This window comes from Danio rerio, chromosome 19 (assembly GCF_052040795.2).
Source record: "Danio rerio strain M-AB ecotype USA chromosome 19, GRCz13ab, whole genome shotgun sequence".
NCBI lineage: Eukaryota > Metazoa > Chordata > Actinopteri > Cypriniformes > Danionidae > Danio > Danio rerio.
Genome location: NC_141039.2, coordinates 20621885 through 20644748, shown reverse-complemented (window position 1 = coordinate 20644748; position 22864 = coordinate 20621885). Strand labels below are relative to the sequence as shown.

At 39.1% G+C, this 22864-nt stretch overlaps 1 protein-coding gene across 15 annotated transcripts in view; it reads right to left on the bottom strand.

Moving 5' to 3' along the window:
* Positions 1-22864, bottom strand: part of fkbp10a (FKBP prolyl isomerase 10a) — a 141121-nt gene that overhangs the window by 98749 nt on the left and 19508 nt on the right. For 10 of the 15 annotated variants that reach the window (XR_015516670.2, XR_015516667.2, XR_015516669.2 and 7 more), the window contains exons 3-7: positions 12562-12751; positions 11401-11546; positions 10616-10805; positions 10381-10526; positions 5323-5512 (exon numbers count right to left, since the gene is read on the bottom strand). Coding sequence is in view for 10 of the 15 variants with exons in the window: in XM_087295608.2 (XP_087151734.2) it covers positions 5323-5512; positions 10381-10526; positions 10616-10805; positions 11401-11546; positions 12562-12751 (862 nt within the window). In the remaining 5 variants the exon portion in view is untranslated. The remainder of the gene's footprint in view (positions 1-5322; positions 5513-10380; positions 10527-10615; positions 10806-11400; positions 11547-12561; positions 12752-22864) is intronic. The other 5 variants (XM_087295614.2, XM_087295613.2, XM_087295615.2 and 2 more) reach the window with 2 other exon arrangements.

Below are 22864 nucleotides of genomic sequence, written 5' to 3'. Positions count from 1 at the left end.
GGGCAACACAACTATATATTATACTAAAATCAAGGAGAAACACAAGTTATTATTTTTTATTAATACCCTACTCATGTACAGAACGATTAGAGGAGAACGAGGTGAAGAGAAGCAAAAATTTCGTTAGAAAAAAAAGCTGTTTCTATCAAACAGTTTCTATAAAACTTGTCATGCTCCCTCCTAAAATATTGTGTAGTATTTTTAAAATACAAAACCCAGTATAATGTGTTGAAACATGTTGTGGATGCTGTATTTTGTAGTTTTTTTTGACACACCTAAAATTGACGTATTTTAGTTTATACTATTTTAAAGTGTTTTTTCCCAACCCTGACTGTGATATTGGATGGTGGTTCGGTGGAGGTTGTTTAATTTGTGACAATAGTTAACTTGTAAATTACTTTTTAAATCCTTTAGCCAGTGCCCCGACGAGGATGCACTGAGGCTGTGTTCTTCCACATGTCAATGTTTCTGAATAGATTACACCAAAAAGGACAAGAGTAATCTTAAAAAACTCTACAACAGTTTAAAGCTACAACCCCTGAGCACCCATTGCAGCTAGTCGTTTTTCAATGGAAAGCTTTTAAAGAATGTAATTGCTAAATTTGTGTAAGTTTTGCAGAAAACGCTTATTAGATATGGCGTACATATCATGTATTAACACAATTAGTCCACCAACACAATAGTGCGCTGCTGAAAAATACAGCTTTAACAAGCCTAGGCTGGTTGGCTTGTTTAAGCTGGTTGACTAGCTTGATTTTAGAGGGGTTTTGGCCATTTCCAGGCGCGTTTCCAGCCATTTCCAGCCTGGTCTTAGCTGGTCAGGCTGGAAAATGACCAGCTAAATCCAGCTAAAACCAGCTTTATCAGCCTGGTTTAAGTTGGACATAGTTGGTTTTGGCTAGGCTGGTCAAGCTGGTTTTAGCTAGTCATCTCCCAGCCTGACCAGCTAAGACCAGGCTGAAAATGGCTGGAGACCAGCCTGGAAATGGCCAAAACCCCTCTAAAACCATGCAGCCCAGTCAACCAGCTAAAACCAGCCAGCCTATGCTGGTTTAAGCTGTTTTTTTCAGTAGGGTGTTGAATTATGGATGGTTATTCATTTGTTTATGTCAACGTTTCTGCTGGAGACCTATTGTAAAGAAATGTCTATGTCATACAGTGTTACAGATAAAATGAGCCAACAAACTGAATAAAAAGCCAAAGTTATAGTTACTAAAATCTAAACAAAACTGAGTGTTTTGGCCATCTGCATGTCCTTTAGGCTGTTTCTCAATATGCGTTCTTCAGCAGTCTTGCGTCCTTGTGTTCTCGTGTAACGTCACCATCAGCTGCCAAAGTTCAGTTCCAATCCTCAAGACCACAAGAACAGAGGACACGTGAAACTTCCCAGATGTGTTCTTGATATCGAGGACGCAACGATGCAGACTTGAGCACCGAACTCGCGCTAGAAATCCCAGAAGTCATTGCGACTGGAGATGGGAATTGCAGCATTTTATTTACATTTATTATTAAAGTTCAGAGAAATAACTTATTTGTCTCAGGAGTTTTCCTAAATGAGATGGTGAATATAAACATCCCCATGGACATCTTAATAAAGGAATAAACACATTAAGAGTGTTTGTTTGCTGAAATTCGTATTAATATCTGTTTTATTTATATTGTTTAACATATATTTGTAAAGTCTTCATGCATAGTATATATATTGAAAAGAGGAAAAACAATAAAGTCATTGTATGAATGCTTTAATGTTTAAATTGTTTACCATTAAAAACTCATGAGGGTCACGTGACCAACAGGAAGAATGCAGCATCTCATTTCTCACAGGACGTGTTCTCTGTTCTCGTGGTCTCCAGAGTTCATTCTTCCTAGGACACCTGACAAGACCGGTCTCCACGAGAACGCAAGTCCGTTCTCTGCGTTCTTGGAATTGAGAAACAGTCTGAAACCGCCTACTACTCAGTAGGTACTGCATTTGAATTTAAACGTACTACTCGGCCGTTACAAAAGTACGTTCTATACAGTATGAATGTGAAAAGTATGAATAGAATTCGGAAGTACTACATCCGCCATTCTGTCATGGTCACGGGACCTACCTGCATCAGTTGCGTCGCCTCACTTCCATTCATAAATTCTCTTGCGGGGCATTATGGGATAGCGCAGCGTGCATGGGATGCGCACTCCAGAATCTTGCCGGAAGTAGTAAGTCATCCGGGTACTTCTCGCATACTGATTTTCGAATTCTATGAATACGGACATACTACTCAGCTTGCATACTGATTTTAGCGTACTATATATGCGGTTTTGGACGCAGCCTCTCAGTCATTGAAGAAGTTGAAGAAGATTGGAAGAAGTTACTTCCTTCTTCCCAGAAGTTTGACTGACAGAGAAACGAGCCAATGGCTGCATGTATTTTGATCCTATTGGTTGGCGGTCATGTTATTGCACACTTTTGGCAGTTACTGGATCAGTGAGCTGTCAATCAATCATCACGAGATGCACTTGCCCCTGCACGCACAGCTGCTAGTTCAAGCTAACGGCAGAGGGGCTCGTTTGGAAAAAGAAAATGGATCATCAAAAGTTTTAATCTGCTGAAGAGAGTTTTAAGAGATTATTTGAAGCGAAGTGGAGAATATTTCCGAGGAAAGCAGATACTTAGATGACGTGTATGAACTTGCTTTTGTTTTTTCTAATGGTGAGTATTTACTCTCATTGCCTCATTGTTTACGTCTCAGGTCTTCTCTGTGTTTAGCCTGCTTGTGCCTGTAATGCCTAGTTCACACTAAAGGATTTTAAGCCTGATTTGAGACCGATTTGGAAGTTAACGAGCTCGCCGACAGATCGGGCTGTGATCGGGAAGAAATCTGCGGGTGCACGGCGCTCGCCGCTCTTTATGTGTGAACTACTGAACAACACATTAACGAGGCTCGCTGACGCGTCGCCGACACCTCGCAGACGGAAATCCAACATTTAGCATGCTGAATATTCCAGAGCAGTCGGCCGACTCAACCCCACGTGTGGTCAGATGTAGTGACGAGCTGCAGCCAATGAGAGAGCATATCAGCATGAGCCGCGTGCCTGTGTGTTCAGGAGCTCAGCAGAAACATCTGTGATTGGTCAGAATGGGCATCAACGCACTCCCTTCATTCTGCGTTAGCACAGACATGAGAGTAGGCTATATTAACAGTGAAACTAGAATTCTGTAACTATTAGAATTACCATACTGCTCATTCTGACCGTTCTCATATAAAACGCCATACTGTCACAACATATTTACATTCAAAGCTATTATTGAGATATTAAAATTAAGCTTTAAATGTTTAGCATCATATTTAATGACACTGTTTTTTGGTAATACAGCCTATACATATGCAGTTAAGATACTAAAACACTTAAAGGTCTTGGCTTTCATTTTCACTTTCGAACAGGAGCTATTTAACAGCACAGAATATGCTGTTTTTTAAGATATCTAAAGTAAATTGATGTTTTTGCCATCAGAAAGTTTTGTTTATGTTAGCAGGAAGTTGCTAGGCAAGAAAATGCACACATATTTAAAGTCACAGTGAAAAGTATCAGACATGCATGCAGGCATTTTAACCAATATGGTAATTTAAGGCAGAAATGCTCAGTTCTTTACTGTTTTGTAATAAAAAAATAACAATGTCAGAAAGAAATACACTAATAGTTAGAAAACGGCAGGGTGTTATAAATATGTTAGTTTTATTTCAAAGAGTTATAAAATTACAAAAATTAAAAACTCTCTGTGTATCTATCCACTGGAACCTGCAGATGAGTGATTAATCCGCTGATAAATTAGCTGATTTGACTATGTTTTTAAATGCTTTCTCCAAAGCTTGAAACGCTGTCAGTGATGTCATCAGCACACAAGCAGCCAATAATGTTCAGCTTTTTCTGACGACTCCTCCCTCAAAATTTCATTGGCTGTGGTTTGGTTGCTTGAATGAACTGATGGGGAATGAGTTGTTGTCAGATCATGTAGTGTGTGACCCCCCTCTTGTGGATCGTTCATGGAGTGTTGCGTAGTGTGAACACCACAGAGATTAAAAGACACAAAGTCAGGTCATGTAGTGTGAATGGCACAGTGATCTGCTGATGTTTAAAATCCTGTAGTGTGAACTAGGCTTAAGTGTGAATGTCTCTCCAGTAACCATAATCTTTCAGTGATGTTTGGCATTATCATACAGTATTTGCCATTTATCTGAATGGCTGCTATTAGCTAAGCTATCTGTATAAATTATCATATGAATAAATGGGCATCAGAGTAGATTGTGTTTGCAACTCAAGGGGGGAAATACAATTTTTTACAATAGAACCCTAATTCTGTTTTTTTTGTCATGTAGCTAAATCTCTGCTGAGGATTTCAAGCAGCAGCAAACTCCCACGAAGTACAAAGAAAGCAAAGAGAGCAAAACAACAACTCTTGTAAGACTTTTTTGTTGCACATGCACTGGACTTATTTCATAAAATTTACTACTTGTGCTCAAATAAATCATTCATACTATACATTTCTGCTTATTATTTTACATTTTAAAAAATTGTGCGGTGTGAAACCTTCAATATGTGTGGTCATCAGACTACTCCACAAACAAGGAGAGGGAGAAAATCACAAGACATTGTCTCAGAAAAATAATTCCAGAAATTTCATTTTGCATAATATTGGTGTCTAATTGAAAACATACTCAGGACATGTGTATTACTTTTCTGTGTTGCACCAGAACTAATTTCACATATTTGTTGATGAAATAAAATGTTTAGTGCAATGCATTTTTTTTTACATTACTTAAGCATCTATAACTTTTTTTTATTTTATTTTGAGCATTATAAACTCTAGATAATGGATAACAAAGCACAGAGTGTCTTCTTTCCAAAGATACATAAACTCTGAATGTAGATCAAATCATTCAGCAACTGTAAATGTTTTAGTATGGAAAGTTAATTTTTGAGAAAGAGCCTCTGACGGTGAGGGAGAGAAGGACATCAACATTGCCTCAAACTTTATACAGTAATCTCATTTTGCATGCTATCTTCATTTAAATTTAAAATATAAAATCATGAAATACTTGGCTCTATATGTAATATCTTGCTCAAGACTTCATAATGTATAACTTTTTATATTTTTTAACATGTAACCTTTCACCACAGTAAAGCTCAAAGTGTCAAAGACAAAGTGTCTTCTTTCCAATGATACATAATTTGTGTTTGTAACTTACTGGAGTCAGGAACTGTTAATATTTAAATTTAGGTAGGTGTAAATCCTCAAAATTGAGTGCTGGCTAACAGGTTAAAAAAATAGGGAGTACTTACGAAGAGTAGAGACGTGTGCCATCCAACAAAGAGCAGTTATAGCGATACAAAATCAGATCATTTGCATCACTTGTCAGGTTGCAAGCAGCTGGCTTGTTAGTCACATTGATGTGCACTTGGTCTTTAGGGTTGTGAAAGTCAATTATGTGCATGTCAAAGATGAGCACAGCAGATCCAGGAATTAGCTCACCTGAATTTGTACAAAAAAAAAAGAGCAGATTAGGAAAAATCTAGGTTAAACATAAACATAATAATAATGCTAAACATACAATAATACTTAAACACCTTTATGCAAAATATGCTTGAAAAGGTTTTTATTTTAATGATATACCAATAGAAAGACTGATATATTAGAATATACTCCCACTAATACAAGTACAAAAGCTGTTCTTTTCAAACTGTAAACAAATCTAGGGTGTAAGGTTCATTTTAGCAAATTAGTCCCACTTTATATTGTGTCCCATATACCTGTTAAATTTGTGGAAGTACATATTGTTTTTACAAAATGCACTTACATAACTATTGTAACATGTCTTTCTGATGCAATATACTATATAATTAAATACTATATATTTAAATGTAAAATTAAATTGATTTGCCTAAGCTTAAGATCAGAACAGAAAATGTATTTATATTGATGAAGGGGTAAATACTTAGGGGTATGGATGGAAAATATGACATACATATAAAGAAAGTAACATGTAAATGGAAATGAAAATCATGCAATGCACAAAGCTAAGACCATCAATTTATAATGGCAATATAGTGTACAATTTAACATCAGCATTTTTATTTAAGAAATGAGATGGAATAAAATGTCATTTCTGAAAAACAGTATGTGGAGCTTTCAGAACGTTTCAGAGCTTTTATCAGTCTCAGTAACTTTTTGAAGTAAAGCACATAAACTTTAGAAATGATAATAATAAAAAAAAACACTTTGAATTGCTCCATTTATAGGTGAAATAAACTAAATTGGCTGAAGTGAATGAGTGTGTTTGTTTCTGTGTGTGAGTGAGTGTATATGGGTATTTCCCAGTGCTGGGTTGCAGCTGGAAGGGCACCTGCCCGATAAAATGATCGTTCCACTGTGGCAACCACTGATAAATCGGGAGGTTACTCTACTTTTAGTAATTCTAAGATATCATGTTTTTATGTTGTATTGAAGAGTACAATTGCAAACACCATGATTTTTGAAGAGTATTAAAACTGATTATTAAAGAGTTCAGGTGCAAAATAATTCTGTGAACAAAGAATTAAAATGTACTCTTCATATATCACCCTTTTAATATATAAGACTGTTAAGTGGTTGAAAAATCATTGCACGAAGATGAAGGCAATTGTACTTCACAATGAGTGGAAGCACAATCAACAGATATAGTACTATATTCTGACTCATTATCTGCATTGAATGGTTTAAGACAATATCTCTTGAGCCTGTGTGCATATTGAGAGCAATGTGCTTGTGTATTCCAGGCACAAAGTTGAAAACACCTCAATTTTTCAGAATGCCACAAGTACCACGAGTCACGTGACAAGAACTGAGCGATCAGCTTCATACTCTATGTGGAATGAACACATTTTGGTAAATTTATTACTTTTGGTAAACTAATAGACAAACACAGAACACTGTGCAGTGCTTTTTAATTTTCTCCATAAAAAAATAAAAATAAAAAATAACTTGTCTCAGAGCTGAAACTATTTTTTGCCAGCTTGTCATCCTCTGAGAAAATAGTTGATGGTCACTTAGCAATAACAGACGACAAAGGAGCTTGAGTGCAAAGCACGTTAAAAATGGTGGGGGAAGCACTTTTAGACTTGATATGTGTACAGATGTGAACAAGGTTACAGAAAAAAAGCTGTTTAAACATTGTTTACTTCACTAAACATCAGTTTAATAGTGAAGGGTTTGATTGAATAAGCCTATTGATGTAAGGTTTGTGAAAAAAATTCTTACTCCCTTGTAAATGTATTTTGTAGTATTTTTTAAATACAAAAATACATTATTTTATTTCGATCCTTGTGGCTGCGGTATTTTAAAGTTTAGAGTGAATAAACATATACAGTAAATGTATTTTTATTTTTGTCCAACCGGGCATAATCACATCAGTATTACACATGTAGATACATGTGTACATACATAGTGGTTAGGGCTGCTTGATTATGGGAAAAATCATAATCACAATTATTTTGGTCATAATTTTAATCACGATTATTCAAAACGATTATCAATTGAAGTCAAAATTATTCGCCCTCCAGTGAATTTATTTTAAGTTTTATTTTAGCTAGAATAAAAGCCGGTTTAAATATTTTGAAACCTATTTTAATAGCTCGATATTATTAGCCCCCTTTAAGCAATATTTATGTTTGATTGTCTGCAGAAGAAACTACTGTTATACAATGACTTGCCTAATGTCACTTTAAGCTGAATACTAGTACCTTAAAAATGTCTATTCAAATATAATGTGCTGTCATCATAGCAAAGATAAAATAAATCAGTTATTAGAAATGAGTTATTAAATCTGTTATGTTTAATCTGTGCTTTAAGCATCTTCACTGTATTTTTGATTTTATTATTGATTAATAATAAAAACAGTCGGCAGCAGCAGGAATACAGCACACTGTCACATTAAGAATAGTGTGGCTCTGATATGGTTTCTCTTTCACGTGTCTTTTGATTCTCAACTTGTTTGTTTATTACACAAATGAGGGTTAATATGAATAATCACTTAACACCGCTCTCTGACACAAATGTGCATGTATTTGACCATTAAAGCGCTCACATTAAGATGGCGTTAGACAGGCCCGTGCAGAGACTGTCCAAAGGGCATGTGCAGGATAAATTTTTTGAAAAGCGGGGTTTAACAAAGGGTGGGAGGGGGTGTTGCGTCACGGGGGCACTTTTGATCCTTTTGGAAGGGCACTTTCTATCCAAGACTAAAAAGGGCATGTGCACTGCACAGGTTGAGCCCTATGTGTGCACGTGCCTCGCGTTAGATGTGTGTGTACTCTGTAACACACACATCTATAAATATTACTATATTTATATTATAAATATTACTATATAATATAAATATTACTATATTTATATTTATATATAAATATTACTAGCTAAATGATGAATGAAATACACAATCTTATTAACTTATTAATAAACGTATTTACATTATGCAATTTTTATTAGTTGTTTACATTCTAAGACTTTTTATTTAAAAAACAAAAAAGGTTTTATCTATAAAGTCAAAATCTAGCTTAGCTCTATAAGGTTTTTCTTTCTGTGAAGCAATCAGCAATTCGAATGCATGCACAAGGAGCAATCTTGATCAGCTTTCTTTGTCATTTCACCAGACTGCTCCATTGACAGCGGAAAAAGATCAGAAAGAAACACAAAATGAGAGTCGACTAAATAATGCCACACCACACAAAATTTAAAAGAAACCTGAAACTGAAAAGATGTCTAAATGTGATGATTTAAAAACATTTGTATTTATTTATGACATTGAAATGAAATGTTAATTTTACATTGTTGGAAAAAAACTGCAACAAAAATGTAATACATTAAATGTGAAATATTTGTGTTTATACAGACAGTAAAACATTTTTCAGTGTTTAATAAACTTTGTTAACCAACTCTATTGCTCATTGTCTGTTTTTTTAAGTATTTAAATTTGACATTAAGCCTTGAGGCACAAATACTCAATTTAATTAAAGGGGTCTCAATTACAACAACAAACATTACAAAATATTTAGCACAAAAAAAAGAAATATTCGTCCTAAAACATTAAATAAATGTTATAGAAAGCAAACTTTCTCAAACATCAAAATATTGTTAAGACACCAATTTTTTTTATTTTTATTAAATTAATAACAAACTGATTGTATTTATTAAAAAGTAATGCTTCAATTAATGATCTGCCAGATAGAACCTTATAATTCTAAGCGGAAAATTACTTTTTAACTATCTGCCCCCATCCCCCCCCCCCCCCCCCCCCCAAATACTATGTACTATGTGAGTACTATGACCACCTCAGTGGTATGTGTTGTGTCTTTTGTTGATTTATACATCTATTTGTAAATTAGCATCTGTGGTAACATTTGAATGCCAACAAACATCTCTTTCACTTCAATACTTTAATGTGCAAATTCTATTTCCCATGACCCACTGCACTTATCAGCATCTCTACTGTTGCTTTTCACCTGTACTAGTTAAGACATACACACTCACACATTACAAAGTCCTATTTTGTCCTGGTCAACAATTCAGATTTTTTTCCTGACATCTCTACAATTTTCTTGTTATTGATTGTGTTTCGCTGTCTGGCTTATCTATCTGTCTGTCTGTTACTATTTCCAGATTCATAATATTATCTTTATATATTAAACAGTGCAACATGTCAGCTTAAGCTGTATAATGTAAATGCATACTGCTTAAAGGTGCAATGTTATATACAGTTGAAGTCAGAATTATTAGCCCCCTTCGATTTTTTTCTTCTATTTTAAATATTTTCTAAATGATGTTTAACAGAGCAAGGACATTTCACAGTATGAAACATTTTTTTTCTTCTGGAGAAAGCCTTATTTGTTTTATTTTGGCTAGATTAAAAGCAGTTACATTTTTTTTAAACAACATATTGTGGAAAAAATCATTAGCCCCTTTAAGCTATATTTTTTTCTTGATAGTCTACAGAACAAACCATCGTTATACAATAACTTGCCTTATTACCCTTACCTGCCTAGTTAACCTAATTAACGTAGTCAAGCCTTTAAATGTTACTTTAAGCTGTATATAAGTGTTTGAAAAATACTGTCATCATGGCAAAGATAAAATAAAGCAGTTATTAGGATTGAGTTATTAAAACTATTATGTTTAAAAATGTGTTGAAAAAATCTTCTCTCCATTAAACAGAAATTGGGGAAAAAATAAACAAGCGGTCTAATAATTCAGGGGGGCTAATAATTCTGACTTCAACTATATATATATATATATATATATATATATATATATATATATATATATATATATATATATATATATATATACCAATTTCTTTCAAACGTTACCTGATCCAGTCTCTCCATAGGCCAAATGAGGCGGCACAGTGACTCGTCTCCATTCACCCACACAAACACCTTGGAGGGCTTTGTCTATGCCAGCAATCACATGGCCCATACCAATAAATGTGTTGTAAGTGCTGTTTCGAGCATAACTAAAAATGTCAAAAGAAAAAAAGTACAGTTGGTCATTAAAAAATTATAAATATAATTATAAATATAAATAAAAACAAAAACTATTCACCTGGAATCGAAGATAGTGCCATCTTGAAATGTTGCATTATAATGATAACGTATGAAATCTCCCAACACTGCCTTTCTCCTGCATGGCTGTGGTATCATTTGAACCTCCACATTAATATCATCCTTTACATTAAACAAATCCACTAGTAATACATCAAAAATCACAGTTGCATATGGTGGGATCTTTGTACCTGTAGAAGAAGTTATTTTATGTTAGCTTTTGCAATTTACATTCTAAATTGTAAAGATGACAGTAAGGTGGGAATAATAAATTAGCTTATGTTTAAATATATAGATATTAGTTTACTGGCAGCAGTGTGAGTATGGGTTGTTTGGAATTTATTTTAAAAACCAATAATGTCATCAAATTTTAAAATAGTAGTATTATTATTTAAAGCATATATTTGCAGACAATGAACAGCTCAGTATAAAACATTTCCATGCTTCCAGGCTTTAAACATTGTGGGGAGGGGGAAACTGTATGAAAGGTTAAAGGCAAAATTATTAGTCTTTCTGTTAAATTTGAATATGTTTTATATATTTCCCAAGTGATGTTTAAGGAAGGAATGTTTTTCCAACACATATTTTAAAACACCCATAATTTAAAAACTCCCACATTTAATAATGCATAATAACCCTAGATCAATATTTTCAAACAAGCAATTAAACAATAAACAACAGAGTCTAATAATTTTGCCTACAACCACATGCAAATTGTGGTTGAAGTGGTTGCAAATTTTCTTCAAAATAGTAAATCATATAAATTATGAATCCAACAAATTTTACCATATCCTTTATCACCATAAGCCAAGAATGGTGGAATAATAATTGATCTTCTCTCTCCCACACACATGCCAGTAATGCCTTCCTCTATGCCTTTGATGAGACTGCTTGACCCAACATATGTGTCGTATGTTGTGTTTTGAAGATAGCTGTGAAAAGTATTTACAGAAATTATAATAAATAACTATAAATGATGTAATAAATAAATAAAAACAAGAGAAACAAAAAATATGACAGGGGGTCTGGTTCCCCTAAATGCTCACAGACATGGGACATAAGTGAATTAGATAAACTAAACTGACCATAGTGTATGAATGTGTGTTTATTTGTGATTCCCAGCATTGGGAATTCATAAGTTAATATACCCACATTGGGTTGTGAAGGCAACACCTAAAACATATGCCAGACATATGTGGTTTATTCTACAGTGGCGACCCCCGAAGGGACTTAGCCAATGCATTTATACTTATTTAAAAATCAAGTATTCTTTTGTTCTTTGACAAGTTAAATTTACTAGGGTAAATTATTGCTTAATCTCTTAAAGTCAAGTGCTATATTTGGTTTTCCGCCTGAATTTTACCTACCTAAATTCACATGCAGAGGTGTAAATGCACAAGTTTGGTATCGTTTTTAAGAAAACCCATAGAATTTTCATATAACACTGTTGAAAATGATTAAAATAATTGTATATGTTGTCTGTGTTATGATAAACACCTCCAAACAAGAGGTGCTTTTTTTGTGAACTATGTGGTCTAGGTTTTTAATTTTGGTGCTTCCTGCACATGTCACTAATCATAGGAAAATAGAAAAACATCTCTATTGTAATCTATGCAAAAGTTAATCTATTCCAATTGATGAGAGAACAGAACCACTTTTGGGGTATTGGACCAGTATGGAGCTCTAAAATTTAAAGAATGCGGAAGTAAATGATGTCACAGACCCGGTGGTGGCTTTGTGGAAAGTGTTTTCCATTATTCTTTAGGGAAATCAACAAAATTACCCCAAGGTCAATTGGATAAAGTTATAGCATTATTGTTTGCTTTTTTTTGTGTGAAAAATATTGATATTTTGCCTTAAACGCTTTGAATTCACAATTTCCAAGGATTTTAAGCAATAACTATCATTGATCACTTGAAAATAAGATTTTTTGTCATTTTGGCCCACCTGGACTCAAAAATGTTTCCCACCAACAAAGAACCATTGTAATGATAACGAACAAAGTCAGTAGGCATCACTTTCCGCTTGCACTTCTGCTGTCTGTAAATCGTACGGATTTGAACTTTATCTTCTTTATTCCACAAATCCAGCAAATGCACATCAAACACCAATGTTGTTTCAGGTGGAATCACTGAACCTAAAGAAAAACACCAGAGTTACCCAAGTGGTATAACTGAACCTAGAGAGTGTGTAAATTTTTTAATAGGAGAATGTGTTAGTATAGCCTAATATTATAATACTACAGAGGTAAAAATTCATCAGTTAGAATTATTACCGTGAACATGCATACCTGGATTCAGTGTTCGGTGGTTGGAATGAATGAATGAATGAATGAATGAATGAATGAATGAATGAATGAATGAATCAATGAATGAATGAATGAATCAATCAATCAATCAATCAATCAATCAATAAATCAATCAAAAAGAATTTGACACAAACGAAGAAATGTGACTATCAAATAAATGGTGAAATATAAACATTTATGGTAAATTAAATAAAATTATAAGCATTTGTGAACATTTATTCATTCATTTTACTTTGGCATCGTTCCTTTACTCATCAGGGGCTGCCACAGTGGAAAGAAAGGCCAACTTATGCAGCATATGTTTTACACAGCAGATGCCCTTCCAGCTGCAACCAAGTTCTGGGAAACATTCATACACTCATTCACACACATACTGCAGGTGATCATAACGAAAACATCACCGTTAAAACAGATGAATGAGTAATTTGTTTAAGCATCCAAGCATGACACACACATATAAACGCTGTCCTTTTCATGTGATTGGTGTAACAGTCAAGAATGAAGAATGATAAGTAAAAAAAAAATAAATAAATAAATAAACATCTAAGTAAACTATATTAAATGGAATTTTTGAAATACTTGATCTATTTTATTTTTAGGTTTGTTATGTTTTATGATATTTTAATTATTATTTATTTTCTTCACTTTTATTTGAAGCTAAAATTTGGAATTCTGACTCTCCCTTTTATTTAAAAATTTGCCAAATACTGGTAATTATTAATTCTTAAAAGTGTAAAAAATATTATTTAAATACATAATTAAACCATTTTCATGAAACATCATAAAACATTTCAAGTAACAATAAATGCCCATTTTAACCTAGATAAAAGATTCATGATAAAATTAATTTAAATTAATAATACAACAAATAATACAACTTGCTAATTGTTTCCCAAAACATAATATTATTTTAATTTCAATATTTGTATGCAAAATGATATGTTGCACGTTATGGGTATAAATTAACTCAAAACAGTTCTCATTTACAAATGGTTCTACAATGTTTTAACAATAATAAAACATTTTGTATTTTAATTTTATACTCTCAGATTTGTTTAGATTTATTTCAGTATAAAATGTAAAAAAAAAAAAGTGTTGGGAATAACCTTGATTTCCAAACATAACAGTGGGATATGCCACTTTTTGGTTGCTATGCTTTTTCAGACAGAAATGGCATAAACCATGAAGGATGGTTTGGAACGGATCATTTTAACATATAGCACAATGTTTAGATATTATTCATTTTTCTGTGGCTATGTGAAAGAAAATCACAATGCAATGTGAAAGGAGCCAAAATCAAATATCCAAAAGGTAACCATTTTGCTACAGAGTCAGAATTTGTGGTAATTAAAGGAAAAGGAAAGTTGCTATTGGGTAAAGATACTGTCATCATACTCGGAGCCCTGAGAATTGGGCCCAACATAGCTACAATCAGTGATGTGGCTAGCTGAATTTGGAAACAGTACCCAGCTCTGTTCAGAGGACTTGGAAAGCTCAATACCAAACAGATTGGCTTACACGTTGATGTAACTGTGACTAGATTAGCTTAACCAATACGCCGAAATCCATTTCAACTGAGAAAAGCAGTAAAACAGAAAATTCAGCAGATTCTAGAATTGGATATCATTGAACCACTGCTGCCACTCCATGGTGAACCCAGTTCTGATTGTTTCAAAGCCTGACAAAGACATTAGAGTATGTTTGGATATGAGGCAGGCATTAATCAGATTGAAGCGCCAACTTATCCAGCATATGTTTTACGCAGCGGATGCCTTTCTAGCTACAACCCAACACGGGGAAACACCCATACACTCTTATATTCACACACATACACTACAGCCATTTTAGCTTATTCAATTCACCTATCCGCTTGTTAAGTGTGACGTCACGTGAAGCGGCTTCCAGGTCCAAGCGCTCAATTCAACTGAATGGGGAGACTCATGAAATGGTAATAACAAACGTTTACAAAGGGATTTAAGGCTTTCGAAAATCACGATCGCAGTATATATATCCATGCCTGTAACATGAAATTAGCTCATTTTATGAATATTAATAATCAACAATAACGGTTTATTCTTAATTATTAATATTCCGGCTTAAGCTTCAGTCAGCTTCAGGTCAAACCAGTCAGGTCAAACCAACATATGATTGTAAATGATCATGCTCGTGCGACCGAGCGGATTCCCAGATTATGAATATTAATTATCAACAATAACAAATTATTGTTAATCATTAATATTCAGGATCAATTTATTGTTAACTTGACCAAACAAACACAAGCAGAGCCGCCGCTCTTCCGAGCGGACTCGGTAATCTATTCATTTAGAAAAAGGGAATTTAATTGCTACTTCTTGTGAAGTAGATTAATCATTCAAAAGTTTTAAACAACTTATAATAGCAAGGCAGGGGAATCTGTATTTCAGTGACATTTTCTCATGAGGCAAACAATACAATTCATTTGATTATAATGGAATTTATTGACTAGTCAGACGTAACGAACAAACAAACGCACAAACATACATTAAACACAAAACAAAGGTAAACCACGTGGAGATATCGGGTCTATAGAACGTGTAACAGCAAAGAGACATAGTAAGGCTAGGAATTATAGATTTCAGGTAAAAGAGTGACAAAACTTTTAGTTCCACACGCACCATTAAGGACCACCAAGGTTATAAAAAACACCTTTTTAATAAAAGGGGCACAGCTTAATCGCATAACTAAAATCACCTGGTTTTTCATGTCTGTAGGTCTCTTTTATGCGTCTCTCTTCCGTCGTGATGAAAACTACTCTTGATGTCCTTTGATGCATGGAGTTCGTAATGCAGTTCGGACGAACACGATCGCAAACTTTAAACTGAATTTTCTTTGCCGGAAAATAAAGAAAGCGTGGCGGGAAAAAGTCCATGCGGCTATGAAGAGCCGTGTGGCCCTTTAAGGGACCACCGTCAATGATGTTCCTTTTTGGGACGTTCTCTTTCTGCCCAGATGTTTGGGGGGAAGTGTGCTTATACCTGCGGGTCACGTGACAACCCGTACAGCATTCTGACCAATGATTTCAGGGGAAAGTTTGCGCGCGAACCTTCCTTTGTCTCTGGGCTGCCCGTATGCAAATTTGAGCGTCCGCCTAAAGCATGCGGACAGGCATTTAATACAGGGCTTTAAAGAATAAAGCAATGCGAGTTATGGTCTCGATCTATGCATCATGTGTTGTAAAATGTCAGCAGAAACCCATCGGTACCAAACATGGGGGGGGGTTGAAAGTACATCAACATAATTTTTCATATCCTTACAATATTTATGCTTTACAAAGGCCTAGATGGAACATGCATACAGGTTATAAGAGAGGTTACACAGGTAAGAAAAGTCAGAAATGAGACATAAAGTTTACAAAACATAACACATTGGTTTTGTGCTGGTTCTGGATTTGATGAGTTCATTTTCTTTCTGTCGGAACAGCCTCGTGGGGGTGTATGTGTGTGTGTGAGTGTATTTGGGCAGGAATGTCTTTAAAGTTTTCCTGCTTATCTATCCAGGCCCCCTGAACAACTTAAGCTGTCACGAAAATCCAGACTTCTTGGAGCCAGGAGTCGTAAAACCGTTCTGTCGGACCGTGATAAAATCAATAAGAAATTTTATCTGTGGACTGTACGCTACATATATCCCCCCTTTGCAACGAAGAAGGTTCGGAGAAAACCTTGTTGGTTGAAATCTAACTTGACGTACAGGATGGGTTGGAGGTGAGTTTCCTTCGACCTCCGTTGCTGGGTCGACGAGTCGTGGCTTAGACTCAAGCAGTTTTGACTTAGTTTCTTCATGCTCTTTCCCCCCTTTCCTGGTTTCACGCAGGAAAGCTTTGAGGGGGAGGTCAGGGGTGCACTTGTCCACTGGTGCTTGCATCTTATTGAATGGTGAGGCCCTTGTTAATGTGTGCTTCCCTGTTGTCGGGAGGCACGGAGTGGTAGTTGTGAGGTTGCAGTGGTCTTCTGGTGAGACTGAGGTACAGGATCGTGGCTGTATCCTGTGTAGAAAAGGAAGAGAGAGAGAGAGAGAGGGAACAGGGGAGAGAGTAGGTGGTGTCTGTGATGACTGTGCTTGGCATTCCACGGTGACACCGGTTGCAGGGTCTCTACCCCCTTTCCTGGCTTGTGGCCCAGTGTTTGTTACTCTGGTTGTGATACGTAGGTTTGAGGGTTGGCTGCTATGCAGCTGAGCGTATTCAACCAGGAGTCTTTGCCCTTCCTGTGTGATGTTGGTAGTGCAGGGTGGGTGCCTCTGTCCAAGTTGTTTACATCATCAGAAGATATGCCATGGTCTGGGCTGTGTCGTCGGTGCTAAGAGACACTCTACCCATTTGGTGTACTGGCATATGAGTTCAAGGGGAAGAGAAAGTGAAGGAGAGAAAAACACACACAAAAAATTGTTGCTCCTTGTGAGCCCATGGAAGTGTCCCGCCCGATCCATCTGGTTGTCTGATCATGAGAGGATGGTTTCTCTGTGTTGCTGTGGTGCTCGGTGAATCAGCGCCCTGGGCATGTTTTGCTGTGTGCAGGGTCAGTACATTAGCGTTACCCCCCTCTGGCTCTGAGGCAGCACGAACTGTGGTGTCGTGGGGTCTTCGGGGACAACCCAAAAATGATTCACACGCACCTGTTTTTCTTAAGATGTAGGAGGTGTTGAGTGACATCTGTGTTGAAGCTGAGGTCAGACAGAAGGATCGGGTGGTAGGTGGGGTGAGTGGTGGAAACAAAACAAAACAACAAGAGACAAAGTAAAGGTAAAAATAAACCTGGTCTGACGTGAGGTGTCAGACGCCTATGTGGTCGCAATGTCGTTTGTCGATATTTGTCGGGCTGGTGAGATTGAATGTGGCAGCTAGGCTAGGCAGGGTTGTTGGCTGCCGGTTACAGCTGCCAGATCTCGCGGTTTTGGTTGGGTGGTGACCATGGTCCACCGTGTGATGCACCTTCTTGGTAAGGGCATCGGTCCAGTCATTCAGGTCCTTGTCAGTGCCTGAAAGTTTGAATTGTTCTTATCTTTTTTTCTGTAGACGACCATGATGTGGTTGTCAGTGTTGTGGTCGCCTACTTGGGAAACAGAAAAGGTGTTGATGTTTCACGGGCTTGTGGTGGGCAGTTCTGAAGCCTTTTGTTTCCCCCCTGGGAGGTGGAACGTGAAACAGAGTCTAGCAAGTTGGAGTCTGCAGCTAAGTGCACTCTTATGTCATGGGCTGCTGTGCTTTGAAGGGTTGCAGTGTTGACTGCCATTTCTCCATACTGCGATGTTTGTGGGAGCATCCATCGACACGGGCTGTGGGCATACCTTGGCACGCATTCTCATCCCAGTCCTTGGAGTACTTGAATGACAGGTTGGCAGAGGTGGCTGGGGTTCCTCCTCTACGGCGTTGCAACTGGTCTGTCAGTTGTACAGTCTTGGTAAACAGCTAGGCTGTTACCCAGCGTGGATTTGTGGCTTAAGGTGTAACGCGTGTCAACACAGTGGCCCTGGGGGGCCATCGGCCGCATGGCCGTACTGGCGTTAGTCTTTATGCCATCCCGGATGTGCTGACTGTTCGGTAACATGACAGGTTGGTGGCAGGTGTCTATGATGGCTTTTGTGCTCCAAAGAAGTTGGAGAATAGCTGTTGAAATGGCACCCACCGTGCAGAGCGATGTTGTTACACAGTCTTGGTATTTGCCTTCTGGCGCAAGGAGTGTCTTACTTGCATATGCCCAGACGTTGTCTCACTTCAATCGTGGCCAGCTGTTGACCTTTCGTCATACAGAAGGACAGCCCTTTTTGACAGGGTGGTCACGGGTCGAGAAGTCTTTGAACAGTTCTTAATGACGTGTCTGGAGTAGTTGCACCCCCTTAGGGTGCCGCTCAGTTCAGAGACCTTGCTAGGCGGTAGTCTTTGCGCTAGCCACAGTCAACTGTTGTAGGCCATGGTCTATCTCCTTTGAGTGGCCAGACACGGTGGTACTTTCATTAAGGATGTCATCAACGTAGATGAGGTTGCCTCTAACATAAGCATCGGGATATGCTTTGTTCAGGAGGGTGTTGCTTTCGGCTGGTGAGTTGGCCTAGCCGACGGGGCACCTAGTGATCGTTTAGTGTCTGTTGTTCAAGGTGAAAGCTAGCTTATGCTGGCCATTTGGATGCACAGGTATTGTCCCGAAGGCGGGGACCACATCAAGCGTTGAGTAGATGGTTGGTCCTTGAGTTCTGGGCACTTCCTGTTCCAGTGGTGTCATTGGCCCTCGTGACAATGCATTTGCTGATTTAGCTTTCTATAGTCAGGCACCCTTTGACCCTGGGCTTGAGGACGGGCCAGATGGGTGCCGAGCAGGTTTTGTTGCATAGCCCGATGTTCTTTTTCCAGCATGGAGTTGGATATTTCCATGTGAAGGTCAGTCGGACTTGCAGTCTAAAGAGTCTTTAGTGAGGGCACCGTTGTAGTTATACAGGATGTGCTGACGTTTGTCGGTTGGCCTCATCCTGCGTGGCCTCAGCATGTCTGTTCAGTTGAGGAAAGTGCCCTGTCTTCATCCATATTAGTGATGGGGTGACGAGTGGCTGGGCACACGGCAAGGAGTTAGTCCTCTGTGAGCTCACTTCTGCCTACCGGTTCTTTGTTTACTGGTAAGACAGACGTGAGTGTGGCGAGTTGGAATGAAACAGTATAGTCTGTGTTTTCCAAGCTCCCCTCTGGTGTTGTTGCATGTAGGGTGAGGCCACTAATTGGCCCAAGAGTTTAAAGTCATGGAACTCGTAGCTGACCAATCATCCCAGTAGGTAGTCTTTGGGGATTTTTATGTCAGTTGCCATGCAGCTATTACACAAGACATATACTGTTCATGAGGACAGTTTAATTTAGTGTATGGCTTCCAGGTTGAGGCCCAGTTTTATGCCTTCTGTTGTTGGTTGGAAGAAAAACCCAAGGTGTGGTTTAGAGTTCGGCCTTTCATATGGAGAGCCATATAGAGCACCTGTTTGTATAGGCTGGCACCACAGAGTCTTGTTTGATGATGACAGAGCAGGCCTCTGGCATGGTCTGGCCTGAGTGGGGCTTCTTGAGGGTGATAGCCATCGTTGTTGGCTGTGAGAAGTGTGGGTGCCTATCACCGGTCGTTAAAGGTGTCTATATGCCTGAAGATGTATCAGGCTATTAGCTCTGATGTAAACATTGTGCGGCGGGGCCGTGAGAGTTAGGACGGGATGGGTCAACCATCCGTCGTTCCGATTCAAGTTCAATGTGCAAATGCTGTTGGCAGTTGTCATGTGTGAGAGTTTAGCATTTGGACAGTAGTGTGTATGCTTGTTAGTTGAACACAGGTCTGGGGGTGTGTTCAGGCGGAGTGTCGCACAGTGCGAGGCTGATGGCTGCTGGGTTGTCTGCTCACAGTGCAAGTACAGTGTCATTCACAGTCCGGTTATTCAACATTAAGCCCTTTGAGGCCTGGGGCAGCAAGCGTTGGGGTTGCTAGCTGGTTTGAAGGCTGCAGAGTAGCGACCTTGACCCCGTCTATGTTGTTGAGTTCGGGTTCTCTCGGGTTCCAGCAGTTTCCCGCGACCTCGGTGACCTGACAGTCTGTTGGGATTGACCTGACGGCTGTGAGAGAGTTCTCGCACTTGGGCCCAGATTTTAAAGGGGTTCAAAGTTCGAAAGAGGTTCAAACATATCCAGCGGATCTTTACCATTCAGCAGCAGGTATGTGCCCATTGGCGACGGGTACACGGGGTGCACTGCAGTCATGGGGACAGTCGTTACTTGAATGGGAGCGATGTATGTGAGTTGAACCTCAGTTTGGCTGTATGATTTGCACCATCAGCCTGCCTGGTTGGCATTTAAGTGTTCGTTTTAGTCTCTGAGCTCTTGCTTTGAGTTACTCAAACAGGAAAGATGACATTATTGTGAGGTCTGCTTCCATGCTGACGCGCGTTTTTCATCTTTCTTTCATCTCCACGGTTACAGCCAAGTAGCGCGTTGTTGCCACGCCATTTTGTTCAGGTTCCCCAAGAGTTGAAGTGCAGGGGCCTAAGCAGTTGTTTGTACGCAGGTGTGGCTGGTTGGTGAGCTGTGGCTCGGGAGGTAAACAGACAACCAGACCAGTGTTTCCTGGTACATGAGGTTTCAAGCATGGTGGCACTGGCTGCTTCTTGGGGGAAGCGTGATGCTGCAGTTAGATACACAGTCTTTAGCCTGTGTTGGACTCGCAGTACTCTGCGGGGATGGAGCAGAAAGCAGGTGTTCAGGGGGGTAAATGGTTTTGGACCCCCCTCTAGTCATAAGGAGTCTGGCTTGACTTCCTGTAGGGCCCTTTCAAGCTTTTTAGCAGTTCTGCTGCTCATGACGCCACTGTGCCGTTGTTTGGTGTCAGGTTTTCACCTTTGGCTTTCTCTGGCGTGTAACTAGCTGGATGCTGGTTGCTTGAGCTCCTAGCTACTGCAGGTTGTTCATTCCTTGGTTGCTGTTAGGCTCCTTTTGGGCTGCTTGTGGTGAGTGGCTTGTCCCAGTGTGTCTCTGAGCATCCTGTCTGGTGTTGGGACATGCGCCTTCCTGGCGGTGCTGTCCTCTGCTGGCGGAGAAAGGCTTTAACTCACTGTTGGAAGTCTTGCGGCTGGGAAACAGTAGCGTGCCTTTTAAAGTCAGCTCTGGATGAGACTCTGAGGCAGGGTAGCTTGTAGGTGTTTGACAGTCTTTGTTTTGAACAGATTTTATGAGCTAAACTCTGCCGCTGTTGGGTGGTCAGGTCGTGGGGGCAGGGCAATGCCCGAGTGCGGACTCACCACAGAAAGCAGGTTTTTGGGAGAGAGAGGGTCTGGAAGGTGAACTCCTCCTCGGTCCGTGGCTCATTTCCTGTCTAGAAGTAGGGTTGGTGTGATCGACTGCAGTATGCTTGTGAGGTCTCGTGGCTGTTCTGAGACCCATGGCGACAATCACTCCTTACTCTGACACAGGGTCAGGTAAAACACTCTAGTAAGAGCTTTTGCATCGGCTCGTAATCTGCTTTGATGGCACGGGGCTATTGATTCAGGAAACTTCTTGCCTCACAGCTCGAAGTAATTCTTAGCAGATACAATTTGTCACAGAGAGTGGCACTTGGCCTCGTCTGTGTAAAAGTCAGTGTCTTAGCATTAGGAGTGCGTGTCGTCGCCTCCAGCAGGGTTTGGGGTGAAAGTTGGCATTTCCCTGGCCAGCTGGTTCAAAGTCTTTGGTTGACAGATGGTGTCTGTCGTGGGGGACCCCATTGGAGGGAGTCCTGGCCCTGTGTTGCTGACGGGCGTTGCTGGAATGCTGGCTGGCGGGGCAGTATGAGTTGGATTCACCCCCCTCTGCTGGTCTATCCAGTCTTGGCTTTTGGGGCTGACTGTGGCACTTCCCCTTTCAGGTAGTCACATGGGTTGTAGGAATGTGACAGTTCTGGGTGAACTCTGTCAAGTTCATGCATAAAGTCTTTTAGTTGGGTTCCGTGTTGGAATTTTGCTTGGGCCCTCAGCCGTTGACTTTGGAGGCTTTGACCCGAGCTTCACTGTCTTTAGTTCTGCTCTTTACAATAGTGTTTCAGCTTGTAGCTTTACACTCAGTTCATCTTTGGCTTTCTCTTCTCGTCGCTACTTGTGTGCGTTGTCCGCTTGTAGCTCCATCGGGGCGCGTGTAGTCCGTCCATTTGCTCCAGAAGTTCGGCGTCCTTTTCCCTCGTCGTCTTGCAGGCGTCCTGGGCTTGATGCTCCAGCTGGTTGAGACCCTTTCCTATGGGTCTGGCCGGTGCAAGGGTGAGGTGTGTCAGGGCCCTGGAGAGTTGAGTCTGGGCTTGGCTGTCATGGCTCCGGGCTAGGTCGTTCGCCCTCAGCGGATTAATGCAGACGTCCAGCTGTTCTCTGCTTGGCCGCTGCAGCTCCATGGCGTCTTTGGGCAGGAGGTTGTGGGTTAAACACTTA